Source organism: Lagenorhynchus albirostris, chromosome 15 (genome assembly GCF_949774975.1).
Source record: "Lagenorhynchus albirostris chromosome 15, mLagAlb1.1, whole genome shotgun sequence".
Lineage (NCBI taxonomy): Eukaryota > Metazoa > Chordata > Mammalia > Artiodactyla > Delphinidae > Lagenorhynchus > Lagenorhynchus albirostris.
The window spans coordinates 82,016,766-82,033,965 of NC_083109.1; the positions used below are offsets into that span (position 1 = coordinate 82,016,766).

A 17,200-nucleotide genomic window follows, 5' to 3' on the forward strand; every position below is an offset into this window, starting at 1 on the left:
GGTTTGCTACCCAAATCATGGCATCTTCCAGTCTATCGGACACTTCCTATCCTGCTGTGAGTCTGTACGTATTCTAATCAGAAACATCTAGTCAGGATCAAGGAGTAATCTTTTTTCAAACTGTACCTTTTGAACTATAGCTTGCTTGGAGCCATACGTTTTTTGTTTTGGTTTGGGTTTTTTGGTGTTTTTTTTTTTTTTTAACTTTGTTTTAAACTGAGTCAGTTTTCCCCAGCCATAAAATGGGAATAACTCCTCCTTCAAAGGGATAGAAGGATCTGTGATAAATGACTCCCTTCTCTCTGGGCCAAGTGCTTTTTATAAATGTAAGTGATGCATTGAGTGATATTTCAGTGGCTTTCCTCTGTCCCCTCCAGACTGTGTGCTCAACTTTGTAGCTCTGGAGCTTCTTGTCCAAAGTTTTACTGGAGCAGAAAGACTAGAAATGTAGCCATGGGTCACTATAACCTAAAATCCCTAATTTGTATTGATTGGGTGATGTTGGTTCTCTTTTTCCGATAACCTGACTTAAGAAAGTGAGTCTGTTTGAATTTAGAACCTCCCTCTAAGACCCCACATGAGTCTGCCTTTCCTCCTCCTTGGCTTCTCAAAGATGCTGTCTTCTGCTCAAAAACTAAAGGCAGGTTGCCAAGGGATTCTGTGTAAATTGCACATATAGTCCTGGGAATTAGGTAGTCCAGCCTACCTAGAAATTGAACCATGTTTGCATCACTATATTTAAATTCTTTAGGATCTGTCAAGAATGGAAATGTTCTCTCTCTGCAGGGAGAATTTAAAGTCCAGAAAGAGGCTGTCTGGACAGTGGCTAACTTCACAACTGGGGGCACCGTGGACCAGTTGATCCAGCTTGTCCAGGCTGGAGTCCTGGAGCCACTAATAAATCTTCTCACCATCCCAGACACCAAAATTGTTCTCATCATTCTCGACATCCTCTTTTTTATCCTCCAGGTGAGCTGTTCTGAACAGGTGGGTTTCTAAATAGCAGTCTCTAAATTAAGATGTTTAATTTGGTCCTTAAAACCTAACTAGGGGCTTCCCTGGTGGCGCAGTGGTTGAGAGTCCGCCTGCCGATGCAGGGGACACGGGTTCGTGCCCCGGTCCGGGAAGATCCCACATGCCACGGAGCGGCTGGGCCCATGAGCCATGGCTGCTGAGCCTGCGCGTCTGGAGCCTGTGCTCCGCAATGGGAGAGGCCACAGCGGTGAGAGGCCCGCATACCACACACACAAAAAACAAACAAAAACAAAAAACCTAACTAGGATTCTCTTTTCCTCTCTACTTCCTCACCCCCTCCCTTTGTCCACACATCCTGTGGATGACAAGACAAGAGGCCTTTCAAAGAAGGTCCATCATCTTCATTTTCTCAGATAAGTGTTTGTGTGCCCAGCACTGTTTTAGATGTTCAGGAAATGACAAAGCAAAGTCCTTGTTCTATAGAGCTTTTGTATTAGTGGGGAGGGGAACAGACATCAGATAGAGAGTTACGGGTAAAATATATCTGATAGAGGGGTAGTTACTGATGGCCCAGAGTGGAGAGGGGATGGTGATCTCTTATATGTAGTAGTTAGGAGAAACTTCACTGAGGAAGGACATTTGAGCAAAGACCTGAAAGAAGTAAGTGAGTCCTGTGGATACCTGGGAAAGAGCACTCTAGGTGAAGGAAATCTTAAAAAGCAAGGAGGGGGGTGTGGCCAGAGCAGAACAAAGGGATGAAAGGTGGTGGGAAACAGGCTCAAGGGACCCAGGGGCCAGATCACGGAAGCTCTGTGAGAACGTGGACTTGCTCTGAGTGAGAAGGAGAAACCAATCAAAGGTCTGAAGCAAGGAAAAAAATAGTCAATGAGCCACGTGGCTGGCTCTTTTGGAAGACTGAAACATAGAATATACTTGAAGGAAGCAGCAGGACGTTAGCGATGATAGATCTCGAGGGACCATACTAGAGTTCCTTTTCCATTCAGCTATGTGGCTGGGAAAATGGACTACAAAGCCTTGAATTAGAATTCTAGAAAAGTCTTATTTCTGAAATGTAAGTTAAGCCAATATTTACATACTATTTGTGTCGGTTGTATACTGAACAACAAATTACTCCTTGGTGGCTTAAAACAAACATTTATTATCTCACATGGTTTCTGGGGTTAGGAATCTGGAGGCAGCATAGTTGGATGGTTCTGGCTCAGGGTCTTTCATGAAGTTCAAGATGGAAACTGGGGCTGCAGTTTCATCTGAAGGCTTGGTGGAGGCTGGAGGATCAGCTTCCAAGATGACTCACTCACATGCCTAGAAAGTTATTCTTACCACATGGATTCCCTGGGACTGCTTGAGTGCCCTCGCATCATGGCAACTGGCTTCCCCTGAAGCAAGTGACCTTAGAAAGCAAAGTGGAAGCCCCAATGTCTTTTATGACCTGTGAAGGAGGTTATTTCAACAGCATCCTATTGGTTACACAGATCAGACCATTTCAACATGGGAGGGGGCTACACAGGGGCATAAATACCCAGAGGCTGGGATCATCTCAGGCCATCGTGGGGGCTGGCAATATTCATTTGGTTAAGGTCTTTTTATATGTGACTAAGCCATTTGAAAAGTTTCAAAGTAACACCGGAGGACTCCTTTTATTTATTTTTATTTATTTATTTTTGGCTGTGCTGGATCTTCATTGCTGTGCACAGGCTTTCTCTAGTTGCGGCTACTCTTCGTTGTGGTGCATGGGCTTCTCATCGCGGTGGCTTCTCTTGTTGCAGAGCACGGGCTCTAGGCGTAGTATATGTACAAATGTTGAGTGAGTGAATACCCATGGATGAGAAATCCAATGATCAGCATTGGATGAAATCAAATCACATCATTTGTTTCCAGGGACCTCATTAGTTGCCATGGTGTGGCTTCTGTCACCCAGGGTCTCCTGCCCGACCCCTCAAGGCTTTCCAGGGAGTGCAGGGCCAGAACATCTGCATTTACATAGCATCACTTGAACATTCTTTTCTCTGTTTTTAAAGCAATCTCTATTAATTAGAAGGGAGATACCTACCAAATAGTGTTTAGTGATGGATATATAGATGATGGCATATTCAGAAAAAAAAAATACTGTATTTTGTGCAATGAAGATAAACCTCAATAGACAGATGACAAATATCCAAAATGAGAGGAAGACAATGCAATTTTAAGTCAGTCTGGGAAAATAACACTACAACTGCCCATTCTGGAGTGGGTGGCTTTCATCCGATTCTGCTGAGGTGAAGCCCCACATCCTAAGCGCTTTGGTGCAGAGTCTCACTCTTCTACGGCCCACAGGCAGCAGAGAAGATTTCTCAGAAGGAAAGCATGTGTCTGCTGATAGAAGGACTCGGTGGGATTGATAGAATTGAGGCTTTGCAACTTCACGAGAACCGTCAGATTGCCCTGACTGCTCTGAACATTACTGAGAGACACTTCTCTGAGGTAAGTGCCCAAACCTCCTGGGCAGGTGATCACCTGGCAGGTACCTGAGCTGTTCCTGGGATGTGGGTGATGGACAGGCGGGCTTCTCTCATGACTTGGCCCTGAGCTTCTCCCCATCCATGTTATCCAGGCCACCTTTGAGTGGCAGCTTCCTGGCTCCTGGAAGCTGTTCTAGACCCATTAATCTCATAGAAGTTTGTCCTGCTGCCTCTGGTGTAGAATTTCACTCGTTTTTGTTTTTGTTTTCCCCTACTCGCCTCTCTTAGGGGAGGGAGAGGGGGAAGAAAGGAGTATGATGCTAAAGTGACTTTGTACTGAGAAATACAAACAATGAAGGCAGGCCCAGCTTTTGAACAAACTTTTTTGCTACTTACTGCATGTTGTCTCTTTCCAGAATATGTTGATTGGGAATGAACTCAACAAAAGGCTCCCAGAATTCCTGCAGGAGCAGGGAATAATGATCAGAGAGCATTAGATACTTTTTAAAAGCTTTTTATTATAGTAAAACATATGTAACATAAAATTTACCTTGTAAATCTTTTTTTTTTTAATTTTTGGCCACACCCCACAGCATGTGGGATCTTAGTTCCCTGACCAGGGATCACACCGCAGCCCCCGCACTGGAAGGCAGAGTCTTAATCACTAGACCGCTGGGGAAGTCTCTACCATGTAAATCATTTGTAAGTGTACAGTTCACTGGCATTAGGTACATTTCACACTGTTGTGCAACCATCACCACGTTCCATCTCCAGAACTTTTCCAAATGAAAACTCTGTCCCCATTAAACAATAAATGCCCCGTTTCCCACCCCCCCCACTCCCCGCCAGGCCCTGGTAACCACCATCTTACTTTCTGTCTCTGTGAATTTGACTACTAAGTGCCTCATAAGAGGAATTGTGTGGTATTTGTCCTTTTGTGACAGGCTTTTTTCACTTAGCATAATGTCTTCAAGTTTCATCTGTGCTGTAGCATTTGTCAAAATTTCCCCCCTTAAGCCTAAATAATACTCTGTTGTACGGATATACTACATTTTGTTCATCTATTCACTGATGGACACTTGGGTTGTCCTTTTGGCTATTATGAATAATGCTGCTATGAATATGGGAGTACAGATATGTCCGAATTCCTCCTTTTATCTCTTTGGGGTAGATACCCAGAAGTGGAATTGTTGGATCATATGGTAATTTTGTTTTTCATTTTTGAGGAACCACCATATTGTTACCCATAGTGTATATACCATTTTACATCAACACACAAAGGTTCCCATGTTTCAACATCTTCACCAATGCTTGTTTTCTGTTTCTTTTTGTTGTTGTTTTGTTTGTTTGTTTTCTTGTGTTTTGTTTTTTGATCATAGCCATTTTAATGGGTATGAAGTGGTATCCCATTGTGGTTTTTCTCTTCCAGTTTTATTGAGATATAATTGACATAAAGCACTGTATAAGTTTAAGGTGTACAGCATAATGATTTGATGTACATACATCATGAAATGATTAGCACAATTAGTTTAGTGAACATCCATCATATCATAGGTATAAAATAAAAGAAATAAAAGGAAAAAATTTTTTTCCTTGTTATGAGAACTCTTAAGATTTACTCTAACAACTTTCGTATATAACATACAGCAGTGTCTTTTTAATTAATTAATTTATTTATGTATTTTTGGCTGCGTTGGGTCTTGTTGCTGTGCACAGGCTTTCTCTAGTTGTGGCGAGTGGGGGCTACTCTTTGTTGTGGTGCATGGTCTTCTCATTGTGGTGGCTTCTCTTGCTGCGGACCACGGGCTGTAGGTGCGCGGGCTTCAGTAGTTGTGGCTTGTGAGCTCTAGAGCGCAGGCTCAGTAGTTGCTCTGCGGCATGTGGGATCTTCCTGGACCAGGGATCAAACCCGTGTCCCTTGCATTGGCAGGCAGATTCCCTTGCATTGGCAGGCAGATTCTTAACCACTGCACCACCAGGGAAGTCCCAGCAGTGTTAATTATATTACTTATGTTGCACATTACATCCCTAACAACCATTTATCTTATAACTAGAAGTTTTTACCCTTTGACTGCCTTCATCCAATTTGCCTTCCCCTCCCCGCCCCCACCTCTGGTTACCACAAATCTGATCTCTTTTTCTATGAGTCTGCTTGTTTTTGAAGTATAATTAACCTATAATACTACGTTAGTTCCTGATACACAGTATAGTGATCTGATAGTTCTATACCTTTTTAAATGTATAGGAAATGATCAAGGTAAATCTAGTTACCATATGTTGCCATACAAAGATATTACATATTACTATATTCCCCATACTGTATATTTCATACCCATGACTCATTTATAACTAGAAGTTTGTACTTCTTAATCTCCCTCACCTATTTCTTTCATCCCCCTTCCCTCTGGCAACCATCTGTTTGTTCTCTCTACCTATGACTCTATTTCTGTTGTGTTTGTTTTGCTTTTTAGATTCCATATATAAGTGAAATCATACAGTATTTGTGTTTGTCTGACTTACTTCACTTAGCACAGTGCCCTGTAGGTCCATCCATGTTGTTGCAAATGGCAAGATTTCATTCTTTTTATGGCTGAGTAATGTTCCATTGTGTGTATATATATGTATAATATCATATCATTTATCCATTCATCTATCAGTGGGCACTTAGGTTGCTTCCATATTTTGGCTATTGTAAATAATGCTGCTATAAACATTGGGATGCATGTATCTTTTCATACTAGTGTCTTCATTTTCTTTGGGTATATACCCAGGAGTGGAATTACCGTATCATATGGTAGCTCTGTTTTTAATTTTTTTGAGGAACCTCCATACTCTTTTCCACAGTGGCTGCACCATGTAACATTCCCACCAGCAGTGCACGAGGGTTCCCTTTTCTCCACATCCTCACCAGCACTTTTTTTTTTTTTTTTTTTTTTTTTTGCGGTACGCGGGCCTCTCACTGTTGTGGCCTCTCCCGCTGCAGAGCACAGGCTCCGGACGCGCAGGCTCAGCAGCCATGGCTCACGGGCACAGCCGCTCCGCGGTATGTGGGATCTTCCTGGACCAGGGCACGAACCCGTGTCCCCTGCATCGGCAGGCGGACTCTCAACTACTGCGCCACCAGGGAAGCCCTGTTGTATTTTTAATAATAGTCATTGTGACAGGTGTGAGGTGATATCTCATTGTGGTTTTGATTTGCAATTTCCTTGATGATTGGTGATGCTGAGCATCTTTTCATGTGCCTGTTGGCCATCTGTATGTCTTCTTTGGGAAAATATCTATTGAGTTCCTCTGCCCACTTTTTTTTTTTTTTTGTGGTATGCGGGCCTCTCACTGTTGTGGCCTCTCCCGTTGCGGAGCAACAGGCTCCGGACACGCAGTCTCAGCGGCCATGGCTCACGGGCACAGCCGCTCCGCGGCATGTGGGATCTTCCCGGACCGGGGCACAAACCCGTGTCCCCTGCATCGGCAGGCGGACTCTCAACCACTGCGCCACCAGGGAAGCCCCCTCTGCCCATTTTTAATCAGGGTTTTTTTTTTTTTTTTTTGGATGCTGAGTTATATGAGTTGTATATTTTGGATATTAACCCCATATCAGATATATCATTTGCAAATATCTTTGTCCATCCAGTAGGCAGCCCTTTTCATTTTGTTGGTAGTTTTCTTTACTATGCAGAAAGCTTTTTCATTTTCTATAGTACCATTGTTTATTTTTGTTTGCCTTACCTGAGGAGACCTATCCAAAAAAAATATTACTAAGACTGGTGTCTGTGTTTTCTTCCAGAAGTTTTATGGTTTCAGGTTTTATATTTAAGTCTTTAATCCATTTTGAGTTTATTTTTGTATATGGTTTGAGAAAGTAGTACAGTTTGATTCTTTTGTATGTAAACTGTCCAGTTTTCCCAACACCATATTTTGAAGAGGCTGTCTTTTCCCCATTGTATAGTCTCGCCTCCTTTGTCGTAGATTCATTGACTCTTTGTAGTCTTCCATTAGATATTTTTCATATGAGGAAGGTGAGATCAAAGTTCCTAAGTGGCCAGGTAAACATGGGACTAGGGGTTTACACTCTGTTAGGTGTCAAACTTGAATCATTAGCAAAATCCAGAGCCATACAGTAAATATGACCAGATTGGTAGCTCTTCCTAATGAGTGGCAGCTAATCTTAGTTTGGGACCAAGAGGATGCTCTCAAAGCAGAGAAGACCCAGAACAGTGATTAGCATCTTCTGGGTTAAAGCCTCCTAAGAAAACCTTGTAATTAGGAAACTCATCCCTTAAAGGGGAGACGGCTCCTGAGGACTCCTCCAAGGGCTCCAAGTTAAAGACTTCTGACCTAGAAGCAATTGCTACACCTATCATACCCTTAACTCAATGTAAGGTTAATGTTCTTTATAACAAAACTGCTTTTAAAAATAAGCCAGACACAGGGGACTTCCCTGGAGGTCCAGTGGTTAAGACTCTGCCTTTCCAATGCAGGGGGTGCAGGTCCGATCCCTGGTTGGGGGAACTGGATCCCACATGCCACGCGGTGCGGCCAAAAAAAAAAAAAAGCCCGACACAAAAGGACAAATACTGTATGATTCCACATACATGAGGGACCTGGAGTGGTCAAATTCATAGAGACAGGAAGTAAAAGGGTGGTTGCCAGAGGCTGGGAGGGAGATGGGAATGGAGAGTTGTTTAATGGGTACAGAATTGTGGTTTGAAATGATGATAAAGCTCTGGAGACAGATGGTGGTGGTGGCGAAGTAATGCTACTGAATTGTCTACTTCGTGGTGAAAAAGGGTAAATTTTATGGGATGTATGTTTCACCACATGCACAAACTGCATTTAAGGTCCATCCTGAGCAATAGTTCAATGCTTCTCTCCTTTGATCTCTCCTCTGAGGGAGCCTCAAGTCTGACAGAGCAAATTCTAATCCACAGAAGATGTGAAGGAGTCAATTGTGCAGGAATAATGTGCTGAGAGCCTGGAGGTATAACAGTGTCTCTTCTCCCCTGAAGGAAGAAGGGACTGGCACAACCTTACCAGCCCGGGACCAAGGTCACGAATTCTTAAAGCACTTAACAAACACATACCAAAGCTCCACAACTCCTAAATCAGGGACCAGACCCAAAAAGTCACCTCTTGAAGAACCCCTTCCCCTTGGTGTACTACAGGTATAAAGCTTTTAAAATTTGAATGATAATAAAAATTTCCACACTTTCACCTCCATCTGTCAAAAATGCAGTTAAACCACTCGTACCTTAAAGCCATGTGGAATCCATCTCCTAAGAACATGTGGTTTAGTGGTTACCTTTCAGGATCTTCAAGGAAGATCTTCAGAGTGGGATGGTCTATAGCTACCTAGACAAACTTTGAGTTGCAGTTTAACCAGTATTTCTTATATTTATTTGACGGTGGGCCCCCTTCCCTTTTCCTTGTCATGTAATGCCTGTTAATATAGAACATTCTTCAAGGAGAGCTGGGTGGGCAGTGGTCAAAGGGAGAGAGTGACTGGGATGGGAAAGACCTAGAAACACAGTACTAGGTGGCGTGGGAATGGATGTGGGGTATGCTTAAAGGAGGATTGGACTCAATTTGTATGATGTGAGTGTAGAGATTAAATCAAGTTATATTTTGCTCTAAAGCGTCACACGGAAATGTCATGCCCAAAGCACGGTCTTTGCTGGTCCTTGACAGGTAAGGAGGAAAGATGTGTGGGTGTCCATCCAAAATATGGCTGGAAGGCAGTTCGTGGTCTCACAAGCTTCTCATCCAGTTGTGAGAACAAATCTATGATTCAGTGGACACTGGGCTTTCCAGTCAGTATCTCATCTCCTTTTGGGGTGACTCCGCCAGCTGCTGAGGGCTGTGTTGGGGGGATGGGATCCTCTAAGGGTTCTGCTCTCCCACATGGAAATGGAGGGGACCTGGGAGATTCCTCTCAACTCCCTCTTTTGTTCATCAGCTCAGAACCTCCTAGTTGGGCACATCTTTGGCTAAGCAGAATCTCATTCTCTGAGGACCTTGAATCTGAGACCCAGGCATTGAGCCCAGAAGAAACAGAGAACTGGGAAGTGTTTGCTTCAGCGGCAAGGCTTTACACTCAGTGGAATGGATGTCCTCAGTGGTTGTCTGCTTCCTGCTTCTCCAAGGCTGCCCTTTGGTTCTATACATTCTCCCATATTCCTCCCATAGACTGTCTTATATAGAGAGAGATATATATCTTGGCTGCGCCACGCGGCTTTCAGGATCTTAGTTCCCTGACCAGGGATTGAACCCCGGCCACGGCAGTGAAAACGCTGAGTCCTAACCACTGGATCACCAGGGAATTCCCTAGATTGTCTTTTTTAAAGTAGCTATAGTTAGTTTCTGTTGCTTGCAGCTGGAAGAATCTTAACTGACACACATGAAGAGTGAAAACTAAACCATAACTAGTTATTATTTAAATCCAAAAGCTCTATTACGTCTCATTCTATAAAGTTCGTGTATAAAATTTGAATTTTTAAGTTAAAAATATGCAAAAAATATATAAATTATATATCAAATATATTACTAGTGTATATATAATATCTTATCTATTATATATAAATATACTTTAAAAAATGAAAGACAAAACAAAGAATGGGAAAAAAGGTAATCCTTCCACTCCAGCACAACTTTTTTTTTTTTGCCACACCACGAGCCATGTGGGATCTTAGTTCCCCGACCAGGGTCCCCAGCACAACTAGTTTTATGTTTGCAGTTTCCCTTCCAGTTTGAGTCAACATACCCCTCCCTTTTATTTTTTAACCTGATTCGGATCAGATTTTTTCAACATTTTAAAACATCACTTTTTCCCCCTATCAGAGGGGAAGGCAGAAGGTGAGGTGGCTTACAAAAATACTTCTTTGAGAGAAAAACATTTTAATTAAAAAAACTTTGGGGCTTCCCTGGTGGCGCAGTGGTTGAGAGTCCGCCTGCCAATGCAGGGGACACGGGTTCGTGCCCCGGTCCGGGAAGATCCCACGTGCTGCGGAGGGGCTGGGCCCGTGAGCCAATGGCCGCTGAGCCTGCGCGTCCGGAGCCTGTGCTCCGCAACGGGAGACACCACAACAGTGAGAGGCCCGCGTACCGAAAAAAAAAAAAAAAAAAAAAAAGTTTGAAGCCCTGTCAAGGTTAGTCACTGTTGCCCAAATGGTCTGGCCTTGCTGGCTCTTAACTGTTAGCCTCTTTTCTCTCAGCTATTCTTTACTAAAATTGCACAGCAAAGGAGTATTTATAGTTTAAAGATACTGATACCAACTTGTCTAGCAGGGTTTTAAATACAGGAGTTATTTGCGTATTGTACATGGTTTGGGTGCAAAGAGATGGTGTTAGTCACCTTCTGGCTGGATGCCCGCGTGCTTGGACTAGGGATGTTGCAGTGACTGGCAGAGAAACAGACAGGAAGGAAGGAATAACTGGCTCTGTCAATTTCACGATGTAAAAGCTAAACGGAAAAACTCTGACCCTCATGCATTTACCCCCAATTTGTTATATACCGTAGAAGAAATGTCAGTCTCTTGGTTAACCACGTACGATCCATAGTTCATCTGCTGTTTTTCTGAAACGTGGAGTGACTGTTTAACCATAATAGCACGTGACCCTTTAGGCATAGCAGAGAAGATGACTGGACTTGAACTCGCAAGCTCTGGACTCCAGACCTGGCTCCTTTTCTAAATCCTCTGCTCTCTTTGTGCCTCACCCGTCAATTCTTCTCGTTCCTTTGGTCTTCAGGTTTTCATCTGTGAAATAAGGATTAGATAAGTTAATAATTAGATAAGTTAATGTTTGCATGTATTTTATTTTACATGAGACTCATGACCTGAGAAGTAGGTGAGGCAAAAATGATCAATTTCCAAGTAAAGAAGCTGGAGCTCACAAGGTTACCTAATTTGTCTTGCATCTTTTAGTAAGGGACAGAGCACGGCCTCAGGTACCACCTGACCGCAGGGCAGCTTGCTTCTTCCGGAACAAGTGATCTGAGGGTGTGTGCATGGGAGAGAAAAAGAGAGAGTGCCCAAGACAGAAGTCACAGACGTTTATAACCTAATCTCAGAAGGGATATAGCATCCCTCCTGCCATCTGCTATTGGTTGTACAAACGAACCCTCATAGGAAGTGGGAGGGGCTACACAGGTGTGTGCGACCAGGAGACAGGGATCACTGGATGCCACCTTGGAGGCTGGCTACCACGCTGTGCCACGCTACCATGTGTTCGCATTTTAAAAGACCTCATTTAGGTGATAGCCTAGAGCCCGTGAAGTCTCAGCAAAGAAATAGAAGAGATGAAGAACCAAATGGAAATTTTAGAACTGAAAAATACGATAACTGAAACTAAAACTTTACTGGATGGGCTTAACAGCAGAATGGAGGAGACAGAGGAAAGAACCGGGCTACCTGAAGAGAGAACATTAGAAAGAAGCACCTAGATCCAACTACCAGTTTACAGGAAATCCAGAGGACAGAGGAAAATGTGAAGCTGCACTTCAGATATGCCCTCGGCGAAATCCAGACTGGAAGAAACTCTGCAGGACAGACAGCTCAGTTTCCTCATTTAATAAATTTCAAATAAAAAATTGCACATTGAGGGAACCTATAAAAGACATATTGACCAGCTGGAATGTGTATTTGTATTATTTGTATTCTGATTACAACAAATGTAAAAATAAAACACATTGGACATTTGAGACATTGGAAACTTGAACATTGAATTGAGGTTTGATATTAAATAATTGTTCATTTTTTTAGGTTTAATATTAGGGTTATGTTAATTTAAAATGTCATTTTAAAGAGATATGTACTGAATGATTACAGATGCAATGATGTTTGGAATTTGTTTCAAAGTAATATGGGATAAGGAAGTAGAAAAGAAATATATTTTGTGCATCTGACAATGTGGTGATGGCTGGTGATGGGTCCATGGTAGGGGTAGTTATTATACTATTCTGGGTTTTTTTTGCCCTGTGTGGATATTTGAAGTTCTCCATAATTAAAAGTTAAAAAGAAACCCTTATGTCCTCTTACTCCAGGGGGCTGATCATCTGACCCTTCCCCTGGCAGTAAATTGGAAGTTTTCTCAATTGGGTAAAAAAGGTCTTTGTACTAGAATACATTGGGCAATGTTGAAAGCAGATTTATCGTGCTGAATGCAGGGGAATTAAGTAAATTGCATAGGGATCAGTGAGCACCCCCTCATCCCCACACCCCACTGGGTAAATGGAATGCTCTCAGCCAGGTATAGATCCTCCAAGTAGGAGACTAGAAGATCCTTCTCTGGGAAATCTGACCACCCCAAGAGAAAAGACCTAAAGACACTGGTGTTGTGGGCTCCACAAGGAAACAACCAGTCAGATTATCCCAGGGTCTCAGAGCGTCCGATCAGCTTTTTAGCACCTCACTCTTAAATGAACAGGCCAAGGGCCACCAGGAATCATCAAACATTTGAGGAAGGTCTTTGACATAATAGAGGCAAAACAAATAGCACTGGTGGGAGATTTGGAAGAAAAGTCATACAAAGAAAAAATATTAAACAATCCTGGTATCATTAGTATACTCAAGAGATTAGCTATTGCTTCCAAGAAGCAAAAATAGGATGCTGTTTAAAAAAAACCCAAGAACAAAAAGTACTCTTAGAAATTAAAAATACGTAGTAGAAATGAAAAACTCAACAGTAGGGTTGGAAGATGAAGTTGAGGAAATCTCTCATAAAGTAGGGCAAAATGATGAAGATAAAATAAAAAAGGTTATATAAATCTTGGAATCCAGGAGGTCCAAAATCTGAATAGAGCTATTCCAGAAGTAGAGAATGAAAAAATAGAGAAAAGAAAATTATCACAGAAATAATTCGAGTATTTCCCAAAGCAGAAGGAAACATTTCCAAACTGAAAGGATCCAGCAAGGGGTCCAGAGAAATGCATGAAAATTAACCTATGCCTAAAGCACATCACTGTGAAATTTCAAAACTCTGGTAAAAGAAAAGATCCTACAAATTTCCAGAGAGTAAAAATAAATCATGTATAAAAGATCAAGAATCAGAATGACTTTCTTCTTACTCAGCTGCTGGTCATTGAAACCTTTTATCAGATCCAGTCAGCTAATCTATTCATGGGAGAATCCTAATGGGAACGCATAGATGTATATATATAAGAAATCTGAACCAACTGTTCAGAAAAATTAACCCAGGCTCCTGTTGTTAAATTTGCATGATCAAGCACAAGAAGAAAATCAGCATGATGAAACAGAAAGGCCAAGGTGAATGAAACAACAACTTTCGCTTGAAGACATATAATTCAGAGAAGGTAGGGGGAATTAAATCTCTAATTTATATTCTCAACAGATTTGAGAAGCTAGATATTGCAGCCATAAAACAAGAAGATTGTGTGAACCAGGAGCAATCTGAGAAATTGAATGATTGCCAGGAAAAAAAATCCAAGAGAGTGGTTTGAAGATAAAGATAAGGAAATCTTTCAGACTACTGACCAGAAAGTTACAGAGAGATGAAAAAGTTGGGAGAAAAATAAGAGACAGGATCGATTCAGGAGGCCCATCATCTGAGTACATGGAGTTCCAAAAAAAAAAAAAGACAAAGGAGAAAACACAGGGAAAGACATTACCAGAGATATCATGAAAGAAAACTTATCAGAATTGAAGGAATCTCTAGGTTGAAGGGCTCACTGGATGCCAAGCAGAATAAATAAGAAAAAGACCAATACCTACATTCAATGCTGTGAAATTTCAGAACGCCAAGAATAAACAGAAGATCTTTGTGTGTGGTGGGGGGAGGGGGCAGAGAATCATAACATTTAACAATTATTAAAAATTAGGGGAATTTTTATTGTTTATAAAGTCCTGGTCATTACCTGCACATTCCGTTAAATAAATACACTTAGGAAACCAAAATCCCTCTCTGGAAGCTTGCAGGTTTAGACACAAATGCCCCTAGATTAAGAACAATCACAGGACACCTTAACAGTATTTTTATAGACATGTTCCATACCAGTAATGCTGATAATAACAGTATGTTATTGGTATTATATCTATTTTATAGATGAAGAAGTTGAAGTTCAGAGATTTAAGGGAATCACCCAGGATCCCACAGCCAGCAAACAGGGGAATATTTAAACCCACTCTAATCCAGCTCATCTGCCTAACGTGGTGATTGCCAGGGACTTAATTGCTCTGGGGTTTATCCTGGTTCTTACATGCCTTGGGTTCTTAGTTCTCCACGCATTTTGAGGGAAGGAAACTCTGATGATTGTTAAACAATTCATGGCAAGTCTCTAGTTTTGAGGAAAGGTGGGGAAAGAAATGTTGGGGTGATCAAGAAATTAGAATCCAAAGGAGGCTAGAAAGTGATTTTCATGGGACTTCTCTAGAAGGATTTCTGAGGAGCATAGCCACCCTAATAACCCTGGTAGACTGTAGACATGGGCTTTCTCTTTGACCATGGCCATAAATCTGGCTTCTGAACTAAAGATACTCTTCTATCTAAATCCGAGGAGTGGGAATTCCCTGACGATCCAGTGGTTAAAACTTGGCTCTTTCACTGCTGAGGGCCCGGGTTCAATACCTGGTCAGGGAACTAAGATCCCGCAAGCTGTGTGCGGCAAAACGAACAAACAAAAAACCAAAACAGCAACAACAACAACAAAAAACGCAGGAGTTTTCTCATCTGAGTGATCAGGGGCCAAAGCAGCAACTCTTTCTTTGAACTTCCAGACCAGGTCTTCCCAGTAGAAGAGAAATAGCTCTTTGGCAAAACAATCTAGTGCTACCCAAATACCATATTCCAGGCCAATGGCAGGTTCATAGCTTTCCTAAGTCATTCACTGTTGGCGCCGATCCCCTCTCACCCTCTTATCCCACCCACTTAGATACGAAGTATTCTGCAAAAGATTGCATACAAGGGATGGAAACTCCTTCAGGGAAAGGATGTGTCAGCCAGATGAGTTCCATGAAACATCTCTAATGATACTTAGCCTCACCCTTTTTCCAACACAAGCTTCTCCTAAGACCAGCCCATTAGTATCAAAACATTCCATCCGGATGCAATGTGGTTTATTTAGGATAACATTCAAGTCTCTTAATTTTCATCCATGAGTTGAGAATCTAACCGGAATCCATAAATTCAACTGCAGTAAGGGCAGTCTGTTTTCTTTGCAGCGAGTACTTTCCAGAGCGAACATCAAACTGTTTTCGCACTTGATTCCAAGGACTCTCACTTTTAAAAGAGAAGTATGACAGCCTTGTCCTGTGCTCAGTTAAGACATCACGGACTTTGCTCTCTGAGCAAATTGCAACGTCTACATTGATTATACCTCTAAGTGACAACCTGAGATGAAAATTCACGGCAGAAATAGACGTGGCTTGTTGAGAAAGCTGCTCAAGACTTTTAAAAAGAAGCAAATGTTGGGGGGCTGCCTTATGAGAAATAAAGTTACCAGCCATACCTCCCAAGTATATTTATTTATTTTTTTAGCGGTACGTGGGCCTCTCACTGTTGTGGCATCTCCCGTTGCGGAGCACAGGCTCCGGACGCGCTGGCTCATCGGCCATGGCTCACGGGCCCAGCCGCTCCGCGGCACGTGGGATCTTTCCGGACCAGGGCATGAACTCGTGTTCCCTGCATCGGCAGGCGGACTCTCAACCACTGCGCCACCAGGGAAGCCCTCCAGTTTGTTTTAAATCACGGACTTCCTTTCTTCTTGTTAGGCTGTCTCCATCTTCCCATGAGTCAGTGTGTGCTTGGGGAATCAAAAAGCGAGCTCTAAATTATTTGTATCCGTTTAATCAAATAAGAGGGAATGTTAATCTGTGGCTCTCCTTCCCCCTTGTGTTCCTGAGGCAGACATTAGGCTTTTGGGGGCTGTTCAGTTCTCTTTCTATTAGGGAGAAAGAACCTACTGTGTATAGTTTGGGCAGGAGGCAGCACTCCAGTTCCCACTATGCAGGTAAAAGGGGCTTCGTTTTTCCTTCTCACTGTCCCCAGACAGCCAGGCTTTAAACTCAACCAGCTGGGAACTCCTTCTAGAGCTTATAATCTTTAAAAAAAAATTTTTATTGGAGTATGGTTGATTTACAATGTTATGTTAGTTTCAGGTGTGCAGCAAAGTGAATCAATTATACACATACATATATCTACTCGTTTTAAGATTCTTTTCCCATATAGGCCATTATGGAGTATTGAGTAGAGTTCCCTGTGCTATACAGTAGGTCCTTATTAGTTATCTATTTTACATATAGTAGTGTGTATATTTCAATCCTAATCTCCCAATTTATCCCTCCCCCCGGTAACCATACGTTTGTTTTCTGCATCTGTTACTCTCTTAGAGCTTATATTCTTGAGAGATAAGGACAGATGGCATTAATTCCTAGGGGATCAGGGGTGGCATCCTGGCCACACTGTTTCTGATAAAAGAATCTGCTTCTTGGCTGTTCAGATGTGTTGATCATGGCCCATTGTTTAATCACATTGTTTATAGAGCTACTCTATAAACAAAATTACCTTTTTAAATGAATAATAGCAGTTCAATTATTTTCTCATTTTCACTCATGACCTTACCTGTTTCTGAACACGGACTGTGGGGTTCAGCTATGATCTTTAAAGAAAGACTTTGGAATTATTTTTCCGCAGTTGCCCCTAATTACTTGGCTGCATCTATTTGAAGAAATAATCTATATCTCAAATAATTCCACAGCCATAAAACAACTACACACCTATCAGGATGGCTAAAAGGAAAAATAACACCACCAAATGCT

General features: G+C 42.1%; 1 protein-coding gene across 17 annotated transcripts in view; it reads left to right on the plus strand.

The window, feature by feature from the left end:
- The window catches only part of KPNA7 (karyopherin subunit alpha 7), a 141,589-nt gene that overhangs the window by 35,165 nt on the left and 89,224 nt on the right, over positions 1 to 17,200 (plus strand). For 5 of the 17 annotated variants that reach the window (XM_060124366.1, XM_060124365.1, XM_060124369.1 and 2 more), the window contains 4 exons: positions 787 to 969; positions 3,310 to 3,456; positions 8,441 to 8,596; positions 9,068 to 9,954. In XM_060124366.1, the coding sequence (XP_059980349.1) occupies positions 787 to 969; positions 3,310 to 3,456; positions 8,441 to 8,596; positions 9,068 to 9,631 (1,050 nt within the window). In that variant the 3' untranslated portion in view covers positions 9,632 to 9,954. Of the gene's footprint in view, positions 1 to 786; positions 970 to 3,309; positions 3,457 to 8,440; positions 8,597 to 9,067; positions 9,955 to 15,604; positions 15,891 to 17,200 lie in introns of those variants that run through there. The other 12 variants (XM_060124364.1, XM_060124368.1, XM_060124371.1 and 9 more) reach the window with 6 other exon arrangements.